The sequence below is a fragment of the Lissotriton helveticus genome, chromosome 11 (genome assembly GCF_964261635.1).
Source record: "Lissotriton helveticus chromosome 11, aLisHel1.1, whole genome shotgun sequence".
Taxonomy (NCBI): Eukaryota; Metazoa; Chordata; class Amphibia; order Caudata; family Salamandridae; genus Lissotriton; species Lissotriton helveticus.
This window is the reverse complement of record NC_136072.1, coordinates 1,003,748,736-1,003,764,299: the sequence shown is the minus strand read 5'-3', so window position 1 is coordinate 1,003,764,299 and position 15,564 is coordinate 1,003,748,736. Positions and strand designations below refer to the sequence as shown.

At 48.5% G+C, this 15,564-nt stretch overlaps 1 protein-coding gene across 10 annotated transcripts in view; it reads left to right on the top strand.

Annotated features, from left to right (window-relative positions):
* Nucleotides 1-15,564, top strand: part of ACACB (acetyl-CoA carboxylase beta) — a 2,338,068-nt gene that overhangs the window by 2,063,899 nt on the left and 258,605 nt on the right. For all 10 annotated transcript variants that reach the window (XM_078667379.1, XM_078667377.1, XM_078667383.1 and 7 more), the window contains one exon: nt 14,717-14,894. In XM_078667379.1, the coding sequence (XP_078523505.1) occupies nt 14,717-14,894 (178 nt within the window). The remainder of the gene's footprint in view (nt 1-14,716; nt 14,895-15,564) is intronic.

Genomic DNA, 15,564 nt, shown 5'->3' with positions numbered 1-15,564 from the left:
GACGTCACAGGGCGAAAGAACGCAAAAAACACGCCCCCGAATCCGAAAGAGATGGGGTTTGAATGGAGTGACCCCCTCTCCTCCAATGGCTGGCCTTCGTTTAGGAAGCCAGCCAATGGAGGAGAGGGGCGGGTTCAAACCCCCCTAACCTAAAAACATAAACTCTTCGGACTCCGCCCACTGCTTCGCAGTGCGACGGTCCTCGACCTAATAAAAATCAGAGGCTCCCAATGCCATTTTATAATTCATTATCTTATTTTGCTACTTTTCAAAAGAGGTTAAGGTCTTTAAATGGCCATAAATGTAATGGAAAAGGAGCCAAACGTGGTTGCCTTATTTATGTTAGACTTTGCCCTATCCATTTCCATCTCATACTTCTCTTTGTGAGTGACAAACTTTTTGCAATTCTATTTTTTGTTGTTCACCTTATTCAGTAGCAATGCTTTAGGGGATTCTGAAGCCTTCATATACAATAGCCTTTCTTTCCTCGAACATACAGTAAATATGATTTTAAGAACAATGTCACCTAAAATAGCCCAGACTTAATGGCTTTGTCAAAGATTGTTAATGTTTGTACTTCACCATCACTTGAAGGGCAAATGGCAAGCACTCAGGAAGAGGGGCCTTTATTGAGGTAGACAGGAGAGTTTTGTGCACACAGAGGGGAAAACACAGGCCAGACTGGTTTTCCTGTGGGCGTGTAGCCCAGTGTTAGCCCCACCCCTCGGGTAAGCTACCAAGCTCTATAAGTCGAAGAGGGTTCTGCCAATTTGAAAGTGGGCAGTACATGGCATTCTGTGAAAGCTATATGAGACACTTGACAGGAAGTTGTCTTCAAGTGGGAGGAACCCAAGTAGCTTGTTGGCTACTAAGCGCTTCCTCCCCTGGGGGCACTTCTGGGCATAAGAGTAGCACCCCTGGCTCTTAGATCATGTCTGTACTGGAGAGAGGACGGAAGAAGGACTGCCCTCCTGACCCTGGAACCAGCAAAGAGAAGCTGCACCGAAGATTGGACTGCACCTGTTGCTCCTTGGGAAAATCCAGAGAGGACTGTGCCTGTGGTGCCTGACTCGAGGAACATCCATCCCTGCGTCCGAGACAGAAGAGATTAGTTAGTTGTCTGACGTCATGTTGCAGCACCAGGGCCACAAAAGTTGAGGACGCCTTCTTTGGCGAGTGGTAGCCAAGATCACTGGATTGTTGCTCCTCGCCAAAAGGGCAGCCTGGGACACCAAGACCCACCTCTCATAAGTTGCATCCGAGTCTGCCAGACCTGAGGGAGTCATTGGAATGCAGTTTGGGCACCCCGAGGACCAGCTATCACTAAAAGAAGGGAACTGCTGGACTCCATCTGGACTTCGAAGGACGTTGACCTATGTGGCCAAAGTTGCTTCCCCGTGTTTTTGGCCCTTGGAGTGGCGCAGGAAGACTCCTGTCAGACGTCCTTAAACAGCTTCAGCATCCCGTATCCCTTGCATAAGGACCACTCCATTGGAATCTATGGAAAGTTGCCATTGACGCTGGAACCTGACTGCTTTCTTGTTTACCTAACTGTCCTGTTGGACTTGGTTGGTTCCTCTGACCTGCGTCCTGCCAGAGTATGTCACCCAAAGTAGCTCATTTAATTTGGATGCAAAATTTCTTGAAAAGGTTTCTAGGTGTCTAGGTTGAATTTGCCAGTGCTTGTTTGTGGTTGAGTGAAAAGTTGTGATTTACTGTTTAGTCACGTATTTTTATCTCTGGAACCATCCAGTGGATCTTGTTAAATTTGGTGTCTACATATGGGTAAAAATGCAGACTAAGTTTATAATTTGGTGTCAAACTTCGCAAGGGTTGTGTTTCTTTCTTATTCAATTTTTTGCTACGGATTAATGCTTTACACTAGTAATTTTGTTTAGGCCTTACTGCTTCAAGCCACATCTACCCAGGGTTGAGCTAAGGTTTGACAAACTAGCCTGACTAGATCCATTTTGCGGATTTATTACACAGTAAGGTCTCACAACCACACCGTATAGTAAACCAAATTTCGTCACATATGCTGTTTGAAGTAAGGGCAGACTCAGCCTTAAAAAGAGTTAAAGAGAACAGGGCCACTGCTCCCTCTGCTTTTAGCTCCATCTGTTCGTCAAACTTTACATCAACCCTGCCCATTTTAACGTTTATGCAAGGGATATCAGTAGAGGTAGCGTCCGTACATGCCTCATAAGCAACTAGCCTCCCAGTCATTTCAAGGTAGAGGCATACAGGATATGGTGCTCTTTCGAGCCTTTCTTCCCCATCCGAGAGTGCAGGACAATCGGGTAGTGATCCCAACATTTCAACCTTTGACCTGGGTCTCTGTGAGAGCAGCTCTGAGGCTTTTGGGCCTCTTGGCCTCCTGCTCGTGGATCACACCAGTTGGCACATGCAGGCTTTGCAGTAGGATCTGAAATCTTAGTGTGCTCAGCACCAGGCGGACCTGTCGGAAGCCATCCATGTGGTGAAGGAGTCGGCATAGGATTTACAGTAGTGGCTACTCAGACTCAATTGGACAAGTGGCAGACCCCTCTCCATACACACAACCAGAGCTAATGGTTGTAATGAATGCTTCATTGCTCAGACATGGAGATCATCTGAGAGAGGTGGAGATAAGAGGACTGTAGTCTCTGGCGGGAACTGGCCTCTTCATTAACTTACTGGAGTTGCGACTGATATGCTTCATGCTGAAGGTCTTCCTCCGAGACATTCCACAGACCCATCACCTGGGGAAGTACTGCTTAAGGTGAGGAATCTACGCTTAGAAGTCTGTATAAGAAGAATAAGTTACTTACCTTCGGTAATGCCTTTTCTGGTTGAAACCCTATATAACTGCAGATTCCACAGCGACCAACCTTCTTCCCTATTCTGTGGAATGGATTCATGTAGTCCTTTAATAAACTCCCAATCTAGAAACTTGCACACTTGCATTCTGATTTCTACGGCCTGTACCCTCGACGTTGCAGACAGATATCAGAAAGAATCTGATGTCATCACGGCAAGGTGGTATTGATATAGTGGCTCCAACTTCACATCTAGGGACGGACAGATCTGACAGAGCTGCATGACACCTCCTATCGACTTGTGAGGAAATCACAATACAAGGTTTCCAGATTTAGTTTGCCACCTGGAGAAGTTAACTAGATGGAAAATCTGCAGTTAGTGTTAGAAATTGGGTCTCTAGTTGGCAGAGGTATGTACCCTCTCCAAGCAGGAACCACCACTCTAGCCAGGGTAAGCTAGATACACACTAGAAGATATAACCTGTGCTCACCCTCTGGTAGCTTGGCACAGAGCAGACATCTAAAGAGGTAATGTGTAAAGTATTTGTGCAACACACAGACAGTAGTAACACAATGAAAACACCACACAAATACTTTATTCAGGTTTAGAAAAATAGAGAATAATTTTATGGTTTAAATCTTTTATTGCATTTTCCAACAAACAATACATTCCACAATGTCAGTCTGAGATACAGCCCTCAGAGGATGTACTACAAGCATAATCTGCAGGCAGATACAAAAAAAAGGCTAGGAATGTGCAAAAAGGAAAAGAAATAAAACCCACAATGTGTGGGTAACAAGTCCACCCCTCCTCCCACCCCTTCCCTTGTCCACCAAAGAAAGAAAAGTGTGCAGCATTAACATCTCGTGTTGAAGCTCAGGTCTCCCCCCCCCCCCCCACACCCCCCCCCCATCTCTTTGGAATCAGATATCCGTAAAAGGCGCAGATACCCTGGGCAAGTGTCCGTACCGTGAGACGGCGACCGGGAACCACAGGAGGAGGGATACCTGAACTCGGCGAATCCGCCACTAGAGAGACGCACCCGTTTCCAGCGAGCCTTTGTATTAGACGGATCCCCTCCCGGTTACTTCCTGACACACACCAGTAGTCAGAGTGCTTAATTCGAGGATTTTTTGACAATCAATAAGGCAGATCGCCTGGCCATTTTACTTTCTACGCGACTTTCGTCATAGAACTTACTTTTTCTAAATAGTCACATTGGACCAAACAGTGTCTCTCTCCTATATAAACGTTCAACATAAGAATACTAGTCCGAACCTTGGGTCATATCACTACGACTGAACTGAGCCCGAAGCCCTGAAGAGTCGTGTTGACTCAACTGTACACGACGAAACACGTGTCGGCTGGCTTTGTATGACATTCCACAAGTCTGGAGAGAATAAACCTACGTCTTGCTGTGACCAAGAACACAACAAAGAATCTGCTTCTGTCTCTTTGAATACTCATCAGTCACTGTACTGTTTATGTGATACTGTACTGTAGTAGCGAGAGCATAACTGTATATAGTTGTTTAGTCCCTTGACTACTTAGACGGTTGAGGGTGTTTTTCCGCCTGCTCTTCACGCACTACACACTAACCTGTCACTCTATACCTTGTAACGTTTAACTGAGGTAGTGCGCCCAAGTGATCTGAATCTAAAAAAAAACCCTTTTTAATTGTTACCCTGGGCAAGTGACTTCCCTAAACTCGGAGGAGAGAAGGGTCAAAAAGGGACGCCACAGCTCTGCAAACGAGGAGCCCTTCCTGGCCATAGTCCGCGTCATCCTTAGGACATACCATAGTCGATGCAGCCAACCTATCAAGGTGGGGATCTTGGAGGTGCGCCAATGTAGTAGGACGTTTTGCACCGCCGAACCCGACATTATTGCCATAAGCCGGCCCGGTGGGATTTGAGTGGGAAGGTCACTGGATTTGGGAGGCCCAAAAGAATATAAGCCGGGAAGCGTAGAATTTGCGTGTCCAAGTGTGTGTCTACCTCGTCAAGGATTCGAGTCCAATATGCCTGGATGTGCCTGCAGTCCCAAAGCAGATGTACCAACGTACCAACCTCCCCGCACCCTTGTCAGCAGGAAGCGTCCTGAGAGGGGTCTATAGAGTGAAGTCTTTCGGGGGTATAGTACCAATAAGTGACGAGTTTAGTGAGGGTTTCCATCAGTCCCATGTGGTTGGCCAAGTGGCGGGCTCTATAATACACCCTTTCCCATCCTTTGTGTGTGAGTGTTCTGCCCAGGTCCCTTTCCCACCTCGCGAGGCTAGCGTTGTACATATGAGTATTCCGGGTTAGGAGCATTTTATAGAGGTCCGAAGTAAGCTTCTTGTCGGAGGTACGCGTGACAAGCCATTTTTCAAATGTGGTCAGGAGCCTACTGACGGAAGACTTCATCTGGAAGTGCAGAACCCAATGACGAATCTGACAGTACCAGAGTCTCTAAGACTCGGGGAGTCCGTAGTCTACTTTAAGCTGGTGAAACGGAATAACTCTGTCCAGATTAAATAGGTGGCCTAACGAGCGAGAGCCTGAGGACCTCCTTCGGGCAGCGACCATACCCGTTTGGAAATCGGGGTTCTCAAACAACGGGGTAAGCGGTGAGGGGAAGGTGGTGAGATTGTTTTTAAGGTTTGGGTGATCCCCCATTTCCAGCAAGACTCTGGTGATACAGGACTCATAGAGATTAGGCGGCCTGTGTTGCCTGCACGTGAAGAGAACTCCATGCAGTGGTTTAGCAGCTAATGCCTGATCCTGGAATACCCAGTGTTTTTCCGACTCCAGGCGACTCCACTCGACTAGATGGCGTAACTGAGCCGCCTGGAAATAAAGAAGGAGATCAGGAATACTGAGTCTCCTTTGCTCCGGAGGGAGCACCGCCAACGCTTGTTTCATCCTCGGTTTGCGGCCATTCCATACATTCCGGGCAAGCTCAGATTGGGTCTGTTTAATCCAACCCACTGGAGGTCGGAGTGGTAAGGTATGGAATAGGTATAGAATCTGGGGCAGGATGGTCATCTTGATCCCCGCTAATTTACCAAGCCAGGAGAGCGGGAAGTGCTTCCATTGGCTCAATCCTATACGTATCTTCTGCCGCAGTCTGGTGTAGTTGGTATGCACTGTACCTGCCAGGGACGTAGTCAGCTGAATCCCCAGGTATGTGATTGCATCAGTCGCCCACTGGATGGGGTGATGGTTCTGGAGACAGGCGCGAGTGGAAGGCAGGAGGGAAAGGTCAAGAGCAATCGATTTCCCCATGTTAACCCTGAATCCCGATGCCAACACAAATGCATCCATCTCTGCGAGGCATGCCGGTAGTGCGTCACGGGGGTTCGAGAGAGAGATCAGTACGTCGTCAGCATACAAGCTGACCGTGTGGGTGTAGCCCTCGAACCGAATCCCTGTGATCTCAGTATGTGTGCGGAGGCAGTGGGCCAGGGGCTCCATACAAAAAACAAAAAGGAGCGGCGACAAGGGGCAACCTTGGCGCGTGCCGCTCTCTATTGGAAACCGGGATGAAGTATGGCAGATCAGGATAAACTTCAGAAATTTCTCCCCCAGTCTCCCCCGGGTAAGAACCTGCTCTAGGTAGGGCCAGTGGACCCGATCGAAGGCCTTTTCGGCGTCGATGGCGAGCAGCATATATTCTCCTTGAGTCCTAGTGGCCTTCTCAATGAGGTGTAAAACCCGTTTTGTGTTGTCACTTGTCTGCCGTTGGGGGATAAACCTGGCTTGGTCTGGGTCAATGAGCTCGGGCATATATGGTGAGAGACAAGCCGCCAGTATCCCAGTGTATAATTTAAGATCAGTGTTGAGGAGTGAGATGGGGCGATACACCCCATGCCGTCATGTCTTTTCCTGGTTTCGGAATGACCACTATGGAGGTCTCGAGCATTTCCGCTGGGATTGCGCCCGGTTCAGCGAACGAGTTAAAAAGCTTGGTGAGTACTGGAGCCAGCAAGGAGCAAAACGTTTTATAAAATATGGCGGAAAACCCGCCGGGTCCCGGAGCCTTAGCGAGTTTAAGCCGCAAAATGGCCGCTATGACCTCGTTTATCTTATGTCGCGATCCACGTGGTCTGCCTGAGCCTTCGTCAGGGCGGATAAACCGTCTTGGGTGAGATAGGTGGCACCGTCCTCGAAAGCGAGAGGGGATCTGGTATAGAGGCGAGCGTAGAAATCCCGAAACGCCTCTGCAATTTCCAAGTCTGCGATGGCCTGCCTACCGTCATCACGTTGGATCTCCCTTACACCCTGCTTTTGGTGAGTCTCTCTTAATTTCTGGGCCAGTAAGCGGGCGCACCTGTCTCCGCCTATGTAATAAATGTGATGCAGCTGAAGGGCTGCGTACTCCGCTCTGTCCTGATCTAGGGTGGCTAGCTGCTGCCACATAGCTTTAAGCTGTCGCCAGACGCTACCGTCCGGAGATGTATTTATTCTAATTCCTTCGTCTTTTTGGAAAGGTCATCTCTCTTTCGTCTGCGTTCTATGTTCTCTGCAGATGAGATGCCCACTAGTTCCCCTCGAATGACTGCTTTAAGCGCCGCCCATTGTGTGGAGAGTGAGGTGTTGGTGTTCATGTTGTGGGAAAGGTAGTCTTTTATGGAGCTCTGTACCTGGTCAACCATGGAGGCTCGGTGTAGTAGGGTGTCACGGAGGTGCCAAACCCTCATGGGGGTAATGTAAAAGTAGCAGTGACTGGGGCATGATCCGATAGAGAGGCCACCCCTATCTCTACAGTCGTAGTCAATGCCTGTAGAGATGTGGATACCAGTAGGTAATCCAATCTAGCATATGTTTTGTGCGCATTGTAGTAGTAGGAAAATTCACGGCAGTGGGGGTGAGAGCAGCGCCAAAGGTCATTAAGGTCTAGTTTATGCAGTCGAGTCCAGGCCTGGCCGGATAAAGCGCCCGTCTGGATAGTACGCTGGCAAGATCTATCTGCAGTGTTATCAAAAACTATGTTTAATTCACACCCCAAGAGGATCCTACGCTCCATTGTGGCCGTTGCCTCAGTAAGTGCGGTGTGTAAAAATTTCTCTGGACCTTCGTTGGGTCCGTATACTGAGCCAATAATGAAGGTGAGACCTCCTAGAGCAAAGCGGTAAGTAAGAAGTCGCCCTCTTATTTCAGCGTCTTTAAGGAGGACTTATCCACAAAACTTCTGCGCAACCAAAATAACCACTCCAGCTGTTTTAGTGGGGCCAGAGGAAAAAAGCTGCATCGGAAACCTGAGAGATTTGAGGCGATGGCAGTCCTTAGGTAGTAAATGCGTTTCCTGGAGTAGGCAAATATCCGCTCCAGAGTTTTCCAAACAGGACAGGACCGCTTTACGTTTAGTTAAGTGTAGCAGGGGCATACAGTCAGGAGAGGACTAATAGCCTTAGACGGGATCCAGAATCCCTTGCGCAGCGAGTGCATGCCAGCTGTTGTGCGAAGAGGCACTACCTGAACGAGAGTGTATAGTGGATTAAAAAAGGTGGACAAGGGACCCCAAATAACCCCAACCAGATGCCAAATAAGCGTCTTTTCGCAAAATGAAGAATTGAACAAGAAAAATTGACTCGTATTACAACATTTCTTGATGGTCGGAAGAAAGTTAACATGAGGGGAACGTTGTAGACAAAGGTGTACCCACCCCCGCCAACAGCCCAAGGCACACAATGGACCTAACAAAGCGGACCATCTGGATCGTGAATGTCAACCGGGCTGTGACTTAGCCAGTTCTGTGGAAAGAGACTCAAGGACTGCCTTCTGGCCATGTGAAATTTCAGCAGGGGGAGGTCTTCTCGGTCTGCTCCGCCGTTCTTGTTGGCGCCATCTGGGTTTTCCATCGTCTGCATCCTGCTTAGGACCGTCATCTCCGCTATCCTCTGCCGGAGGGTCCACTCCGAGCAAGCAGCAGGCGTCAGAAAGGGAGTGTAGCTGAAACAGTTTACCATCCATACGGAATACCAGCCGGAAAGGAGGTGTTACGTTCCCGAAGATACATTGTGATAGACTTAAACGTTCTCCGTTTCTGTAAGGTGAGGGCTGCCAGGTCCTGATAGAGGTCCTGGTAGAGGACAGGAGTCTGACCTCAGAAGGTCAGAGGGTGCAATTGTCGCGCCTTTTGGAGGATTTCCTCTTGGTTTGGAAGTCTTGCACGCAGACCAGAATATCTCCTGGCAGGGCGGTCGCAGCCCGCGGAGGGACCACTCTGTGCTCTGTCCAGGCTTAGATCAGTGTCCAGTGGTCTACCCGAAATGTGGTTGAAGAGTTCCCTGGTGTACTTAAAGATGTTGCCTGCTTCCTCGTTGGTTTTCACTCCGCGAATCTGAACGTTGTGGTGACGGGAGCGATTCTCCAGGTCCTCGAGGTGCGACTGTAGGTCTACCTGTTGATCGTGAATTCTAAGGACCTCTTGTTGAAGTGCTGCCATCTCCGTGTCCTTCCCATCGCTTATCTCCTCTAGTTCAGCAACTCTCTCTCCAATGCCGTCCATCTCTCTGCGGACATCTTTGATTTCCGCCGTGAGGTCTCGCTTAAGGGTTTGTAGATCTTTCCTCAGAGCGACGAAGAGGGACTCCAGGAATGCTTTGGTGATCGCTTCTCAACCGTCACCGTCCCGGGGCAAAGCATTGTCAGGCCCCGTCGCCATGTCTCCTGTGGGCTGATCGGCTTGGGCCTTCACGAACAAGTCTTTGAGGGTTCTATCTTTATGTCCTCGGGAGGACCCCAGTCAGCGTATCGACCAAATGATGTTTGACCCTGCTTGGGCTTACCCAGGACCAAAATGGCAAGGCAAGGCCCCCGCCGACGCGATGTATGATCCAGTGCACTGGTATCCAAGATCTCTGCGACCAGGAACTGGCGGTGAACCCAGCTGATGGACGTGATAATGCAGCCCCGCAGTAGCGTGTCTGCCTCAAGCCTGCCCCTCATGTTATGCCGCTCAGCGCAGCCGCTCTCTGGACGGCGGGGGTCGAACGACTAAGATGGCAGCCAAAGAGGGAGGAACCACAAAGTGTCTCTGCTGTTCTCTGCTAGGTCTAGGTCCCAGGATCCACCTCCTCGCAGACCGTTGTGAGTGACTAATCCACCGCTACTGCGGTCCACCGCAAGAAAACAGAAATTGGCCTCCGGGGCCTGCGTGGTATCAAAGGGCCACCCTGCAAAATGTCAGGCCGTGTCATGCCTCACCGCTGGCGGGTCATCTGCGCAGGGGGACTCTGCGACACACTGGGGGCCTCAGGCATAAATGCTGTCTCTACCCCTTGGAGCGCAAGCTGGCCGCCTGCCCCAGTGCTCCTCCTCCAGGGCCCCGCTGACTCGTGGCTGGCCACCTCCTGGCTCCAAGATCCTCCCGCTGCTCTCTCTGGCTGCGCGTCACCACTCCGGGAGGGTCACTCGCTGGGGCCTGGAAGTCCCGACAAGCTCACCGTGCCCTTGGCCCGCCCTGGACTGACCTGGTCCTTGCTGGGCCGCCCCAAGATGGCGGATGGTCGCCGCACCTTCGTGGTCACTGCTGCGCCGGCAGCCTGGCTCCGTTGCGGCGAGATAGACCGGGACCTGGCAAGGCATGGGGGACACTCCACTTCACACCCGTGGACCCGGATTTTGTCTTCCTCAACTTCCGCTACCCTGTACTCTGTGGCGCTGTACTGGGGGAGGTCTCCGGCCGACAGTTGCTGGTGCGGGAGGGCCCCGGTCAGACCCCAGGACCCTCAACCGACCTTGAACTTCTTGGAGTTCACGCCAAGCCGCACCAAAATGGCGGGCAGGTGCCGCTGGTCTCCGGCCTCCTCCACGCTGGGAGCAGTCCCTGCTGAATTGGGGCGTGCAGGAACCTTGGCGCCGCTACGAACTGGGGGTCCGCATGTCCAGTCTAACTGGCAGCGGATTCTCCCAGACCCGAGGCCCCCCAGGCCGGTCCCTGATCTCCGCCGCCAACCGCTGCAGCCCTGCGCTGTACCTCCTCGCCGTCAGGCCTCAGCACCACCGGGACCCAACTTCCACCATGAGAACCAGCCTCTGAATCCTGCAGCACACTGGGAAGCAGCACCTGCGGATTCCCCCTCTCAATCCGGTGTGAATACGTGGTCATTTAGAGGCTAAAGTCGGCTAAAAGCCGTTGTTGTGTTGGGCCGTCAGCGGGAGCGACAGAGCAGCACGTCTGCTCACACCGCCATCTTGGCCATGCCCTAGAGAATACTTTTATGAGAAGATCAATACCAGAGTGACAAAAATCCAATAAGTAGAACCAAAGTTGTGAATTTTTTAAGAATAAGCTAAAAATGGTGCTTAGAAATCAATAGCTCTAAGGGGTTACTAGAGGTTGTGCTAGACCAGGGTGAATCCAAAGTTCAGGTTAATCACAATGGAGGGCAGGCCGTCTTCAGGACTCCGACTGGTCCTGCTGACAAAGTACTTAGGATGGAGCAGACATTGCCGATTCAAGGCGCATCGTCATCATTCCCATGGATTGAGGCGAAGAATCACCACCGATCCGTGCTGTCAATGAAGGCTTCGGTGTCGCACCCCTTTACGATACAGGTGCTGCTTTGATGTCGAGCTGAGTGGTCCATCCTTGTCAAGCTGCGCAGTCCATCAAGGCAATGCCATTGATTGGCTCCTGCGTCGAAGGGCAAATTGTCGATTCCAAACAGCTCAAAGTCATCCCTGCGTCGATTATGAAGCAAAAACAGCTGCAGAACCTACTTCTGAGGCCCCGGACTGGATTGGTACCTCTGGCAAGGGAGGACTGACAGATGGCAGAGTCCAGCAGCAGGGTTGTAGAAAGTGTTTAATGGCCCTGAGACTTCGTAGCAAGGGAAGGCCAGCAAGACCTTGGAATCACTCTGGGTTCAAGTGACATGGGTCCAGTCCTACTACTCAGCAGGGCAGAGATCAGCAAGCAGCAGGGCAGATCAGCAAAGCAAAGGAGTTCCTTCAGAACAGTCAATCAAGCTAAGTAGCAATCCTTGTAGCAGAGCAAGCTTTACTCCTGGCAGAGTTCTTCATAGGCCCAGTAATGTACTTATACCCAAATGTGCCTTTGAAGTGCAGGTGACTTCAAAGCAAGACCTTAAAGTGTACAGGTCCCCTTTCATCCCAGGCCCGTTTGTCAGACTATCTTTGGGGGGTGATCAGCCCTTTGTGTGGGACACAGGACACAGCGTATTCAGGTGTTTCAGCTCCACCTCCCTCTTCCTTCCCAGGAAGAGTTATCAGAATGTAGATAAATGCAGATGAGTTCTCTGTCACACTCATGCTTCCTGTATTTTTGACTGACTAGAGGGAATGCACAAAGTGTAGCTGTCACCCATCCCAGACGTGCATTGGAGACAGGCTGCAAGTCACACAGAGAAGTAAGATTAGATAAATCTCCACCTTCTAAAAGTGGCATTTATAAAACTGTAATGTTAAATCCAACTTTACCAGTAAAGAGGACTTATCGCCACCATTCCAAAGATAAGAAACATGATGCAGCTACTTCTTTCTAATCAGTAATTACAGCATAAAGGTGTTTTAAGGATTTCCCAATGCTAACATATGAGAGGAGTAGACCTCACATTAGTGAAAAATAAAACCGGGTGTTTGTCACTACCAGGACATGCAAACCTTAGAAGTACATGTCCTTCCTTCTACCTACACAGCACCCTGCCCTATGGACTACATTAGGAGTGACTTATGTGTATTGAAAGGGGAATTTAAGGCTTGGCAAGTGGTTTTAAATGCCAAGTAAAAGTGGCAGCAAACTGCGCACACAGGCCTTGCAGTGGCAGGCCACAGACAAGTTTGAAAGGCTCCTTGTGTAGGCAGCACGGCCAGTGCTGCAGACCCACTAACATTTAGATTACAGCCCCTGGGTATATGGTATACCACTTTACAAGAGAGTTATGAGTAAACTAAATATGGCAATCATGTATACACCAATGTTACCATTTTTAGGGGAGAAGCACCAGCACTTTAGCACTGGTCAGCAGAGTGAAAGTGCTCAGAGTCCTAAAGCCAATTAAAAAAGAGTCAGAAAAATAGAGAGGAGGAAGGCAAAAAGTTTGGTATGACCCTTGAGAGAGGGCCATTTTCCAATTGGAGCAGCAGCACTGTGAACCCCCCTCTTTAGCTGCTAAAGTGGGAATGGAGTTTGTGATGGACCTCTTTTGTCTATAGTTCGGCAGATAAAAGGCTCTAATTAATGTGAAAGGGTGGGTGGGTAGTTGGTTTGTTGAGTGAGTGAAATGACTCGGGTATAGGTGTGTGAGTGAAAGTGTGGCTAGATGAATAAAAGAGTGAAAAGATTAATGTAATGGTGGGTGAGTGAAGGCATGGATGAGTGAAAAGGGGGTTGGATGGATGGATACAAATGTGGCTGGATGTATATGTGAAAGAATGGATGAACGAATGAAAGGGAGGGTGGTTGGATGGATGAAAGGGTGAGAACATGGCTGAAAAAATGGAGGGGGATGAATGGATGGATGAAAGTGTGGGTGGATGTATAAGTAAAAGAATGGATGAATGGAAGGGAGGATGGATGGGTGAAAGGGTGAATGCATGACTGAAAGGGAGAATTGATGATCAGAAAGAATGGGTGGATAAGTAAAAGGATGGATGGGTGAAGTGAAAGAGTGGATAGATGGATGAACGAAAGGATTGATGGATGGATGAATGGAAGAAAGGGTGAATGCTGGGACATCGTGATCCCTCAACCTTAGAAGTTACAGTGGGGTGCAGTTCTTGGTAGGTCTCTTCTTTCTGCAACTTGGAAGACATAGGGGAGTGAGGGATTGAGAGGATGAATTTGTGAGTGAAAAGGTGGTAAATGGGTGAGTGAAAGGATGATTGGGTAAATGGATGGATAATGTCTTAAAGGATGGATGAAAGTATGGATGAGTGAAAGAATAGATGCATTAGTGAAAGGGTGGGTGGATGAGTAAAAGAATGATTGGATGTGAAAAAAGTGAGGGTAGTTAGATGGATTAATGGATGGATGGATGGATGGATGGCTTAGTGAAAGGGTGGATGGATGAGAGAGTGAAAGGATGAATGGCTGAGTGAAAAAGAATGTTGATGTATTGATGGATGGGATGAGTGAAAGGGAGGATGGACAGATGGATGGCTGTGTGAAAGAGTGGATGGAGAAGAAGATGGATGGATGAGTGAAAGTATGAATAGATGAGTGAAAGGATGGAAGGATTAAAGGGTAGATGGATGAGTGAAAGGGATGGTGGATGGATGGACAGATGAGTGAAAGCATGGATGGATGAGTGAGGATGGATAAATGAAAGAGTAAATGGATGAGTGATTGGGTCGAACTATGAGTAAAAGTAAGGATGATTTAATAGCTGAGTGAAAGGATAGATGGATGAGTGAAAGGGAGGACGGATGGCTGGTGTGCAAGGATGATTGTAGTGAAAGGATGGGTGGATGGAGAGATCGATGAGTGAAAGGGTGGATTGATGGGCTTGGAGATGGATGCATAGGTTTGGATATGGATGGGTGGACGGACGGAATGGTGAAAGACTGAATGATAGATGAAAGATTAAATGATAGACAGAATATAAAGGTGAAATTGTGGATATTAGCAGGTGGATGGAAGGATGGATACATGGATGGAAGAGACAAGGGAGCCCTTCTGGGGAGGATTGTGATGACTTGCTTTGTTTGGTTGGTGCTATAAGAGCTTTGGTTCAAAGTGGGGGGTATTTCAGTTTCCTGGCTACTCCCTTGAAAAAGTGTTAATGAACATAAGTAGCTTGTTAATTTTATTCATTCAAACATCTGGTAAGGTTTTGTTTTTGCGGCAGTGCTACCCCAAAGTTTATTGTCCTCAAAGTATTTAATAGAATACATTTCAACATGATTCTGTAGGTTGCACACAAATTGTTAAGGTATTATAATTTCTAACAAATTCTCTCTTTTAACAGACATGTATGATCAAGTGCTGAAGTTTGGAGCATACATTGTTGACAGATTGAGAGAGTTTAAACAGCCTGTTCTTGTTTACATTCCACCTCATGCTGAGCTAAGAGGAGGATCCTGGGTTGTAATTGATCCAACAATAAACCCTTTGTACATGGAGCTTTATGCAGACAAGGACAGCAGGTAAATTGTTTGTAATGTAACTATATCTAGTGTACGTTTGATATTTTGTGGCTTGTTCAGTTCATTAAGGCTTTTATTGTTAAGAAATCTGTGGAATACGTGTTATCTAACCCTTTAATCTGAAGACTACACTTTTTTCTCATTTTGTGATATCAGTGTAGTGTGATGTGTAGCATTGATGTATCAGCTTTCTTTGTGCACTTGACTGCACAGTTTACTTTGGTCATAGTAGATACTTTTGTTAACAGGTTCAATTTGATGATGCTATTCTTTTAATATGAACAAACACCCTAAATTTATAGTCTTGATGCTGGTCCGTGTATCTTTTTAGCTATGCTCCATAACTTTGTAGGTGACAATATTTTTAACATGTCTTTGTGGTGTAGTTTGTATTAAGCAGTGGAAAGGAAGGGTAGGGTGTAACTATGCTGAACTAGTTGAAGCATTCATCTGTCCAATGTGTTGTTTTGTCACCAGTGGGGATAATGTTATATCTGAAAGAGACACGTTAGTATTAGATTCCTTACCTTAGAATATCCCTAGGCGTCAGACTGGATCTGGAAATTTTTGCGTAGCAGTACCCTTGCGCGTCGGTAGGCGTCGTCTGCGGCACCGCGTCCGTCGTCGGCGCCGTGATGACGTCGTCGGAGTACTTAGACGCCGCCTCCGC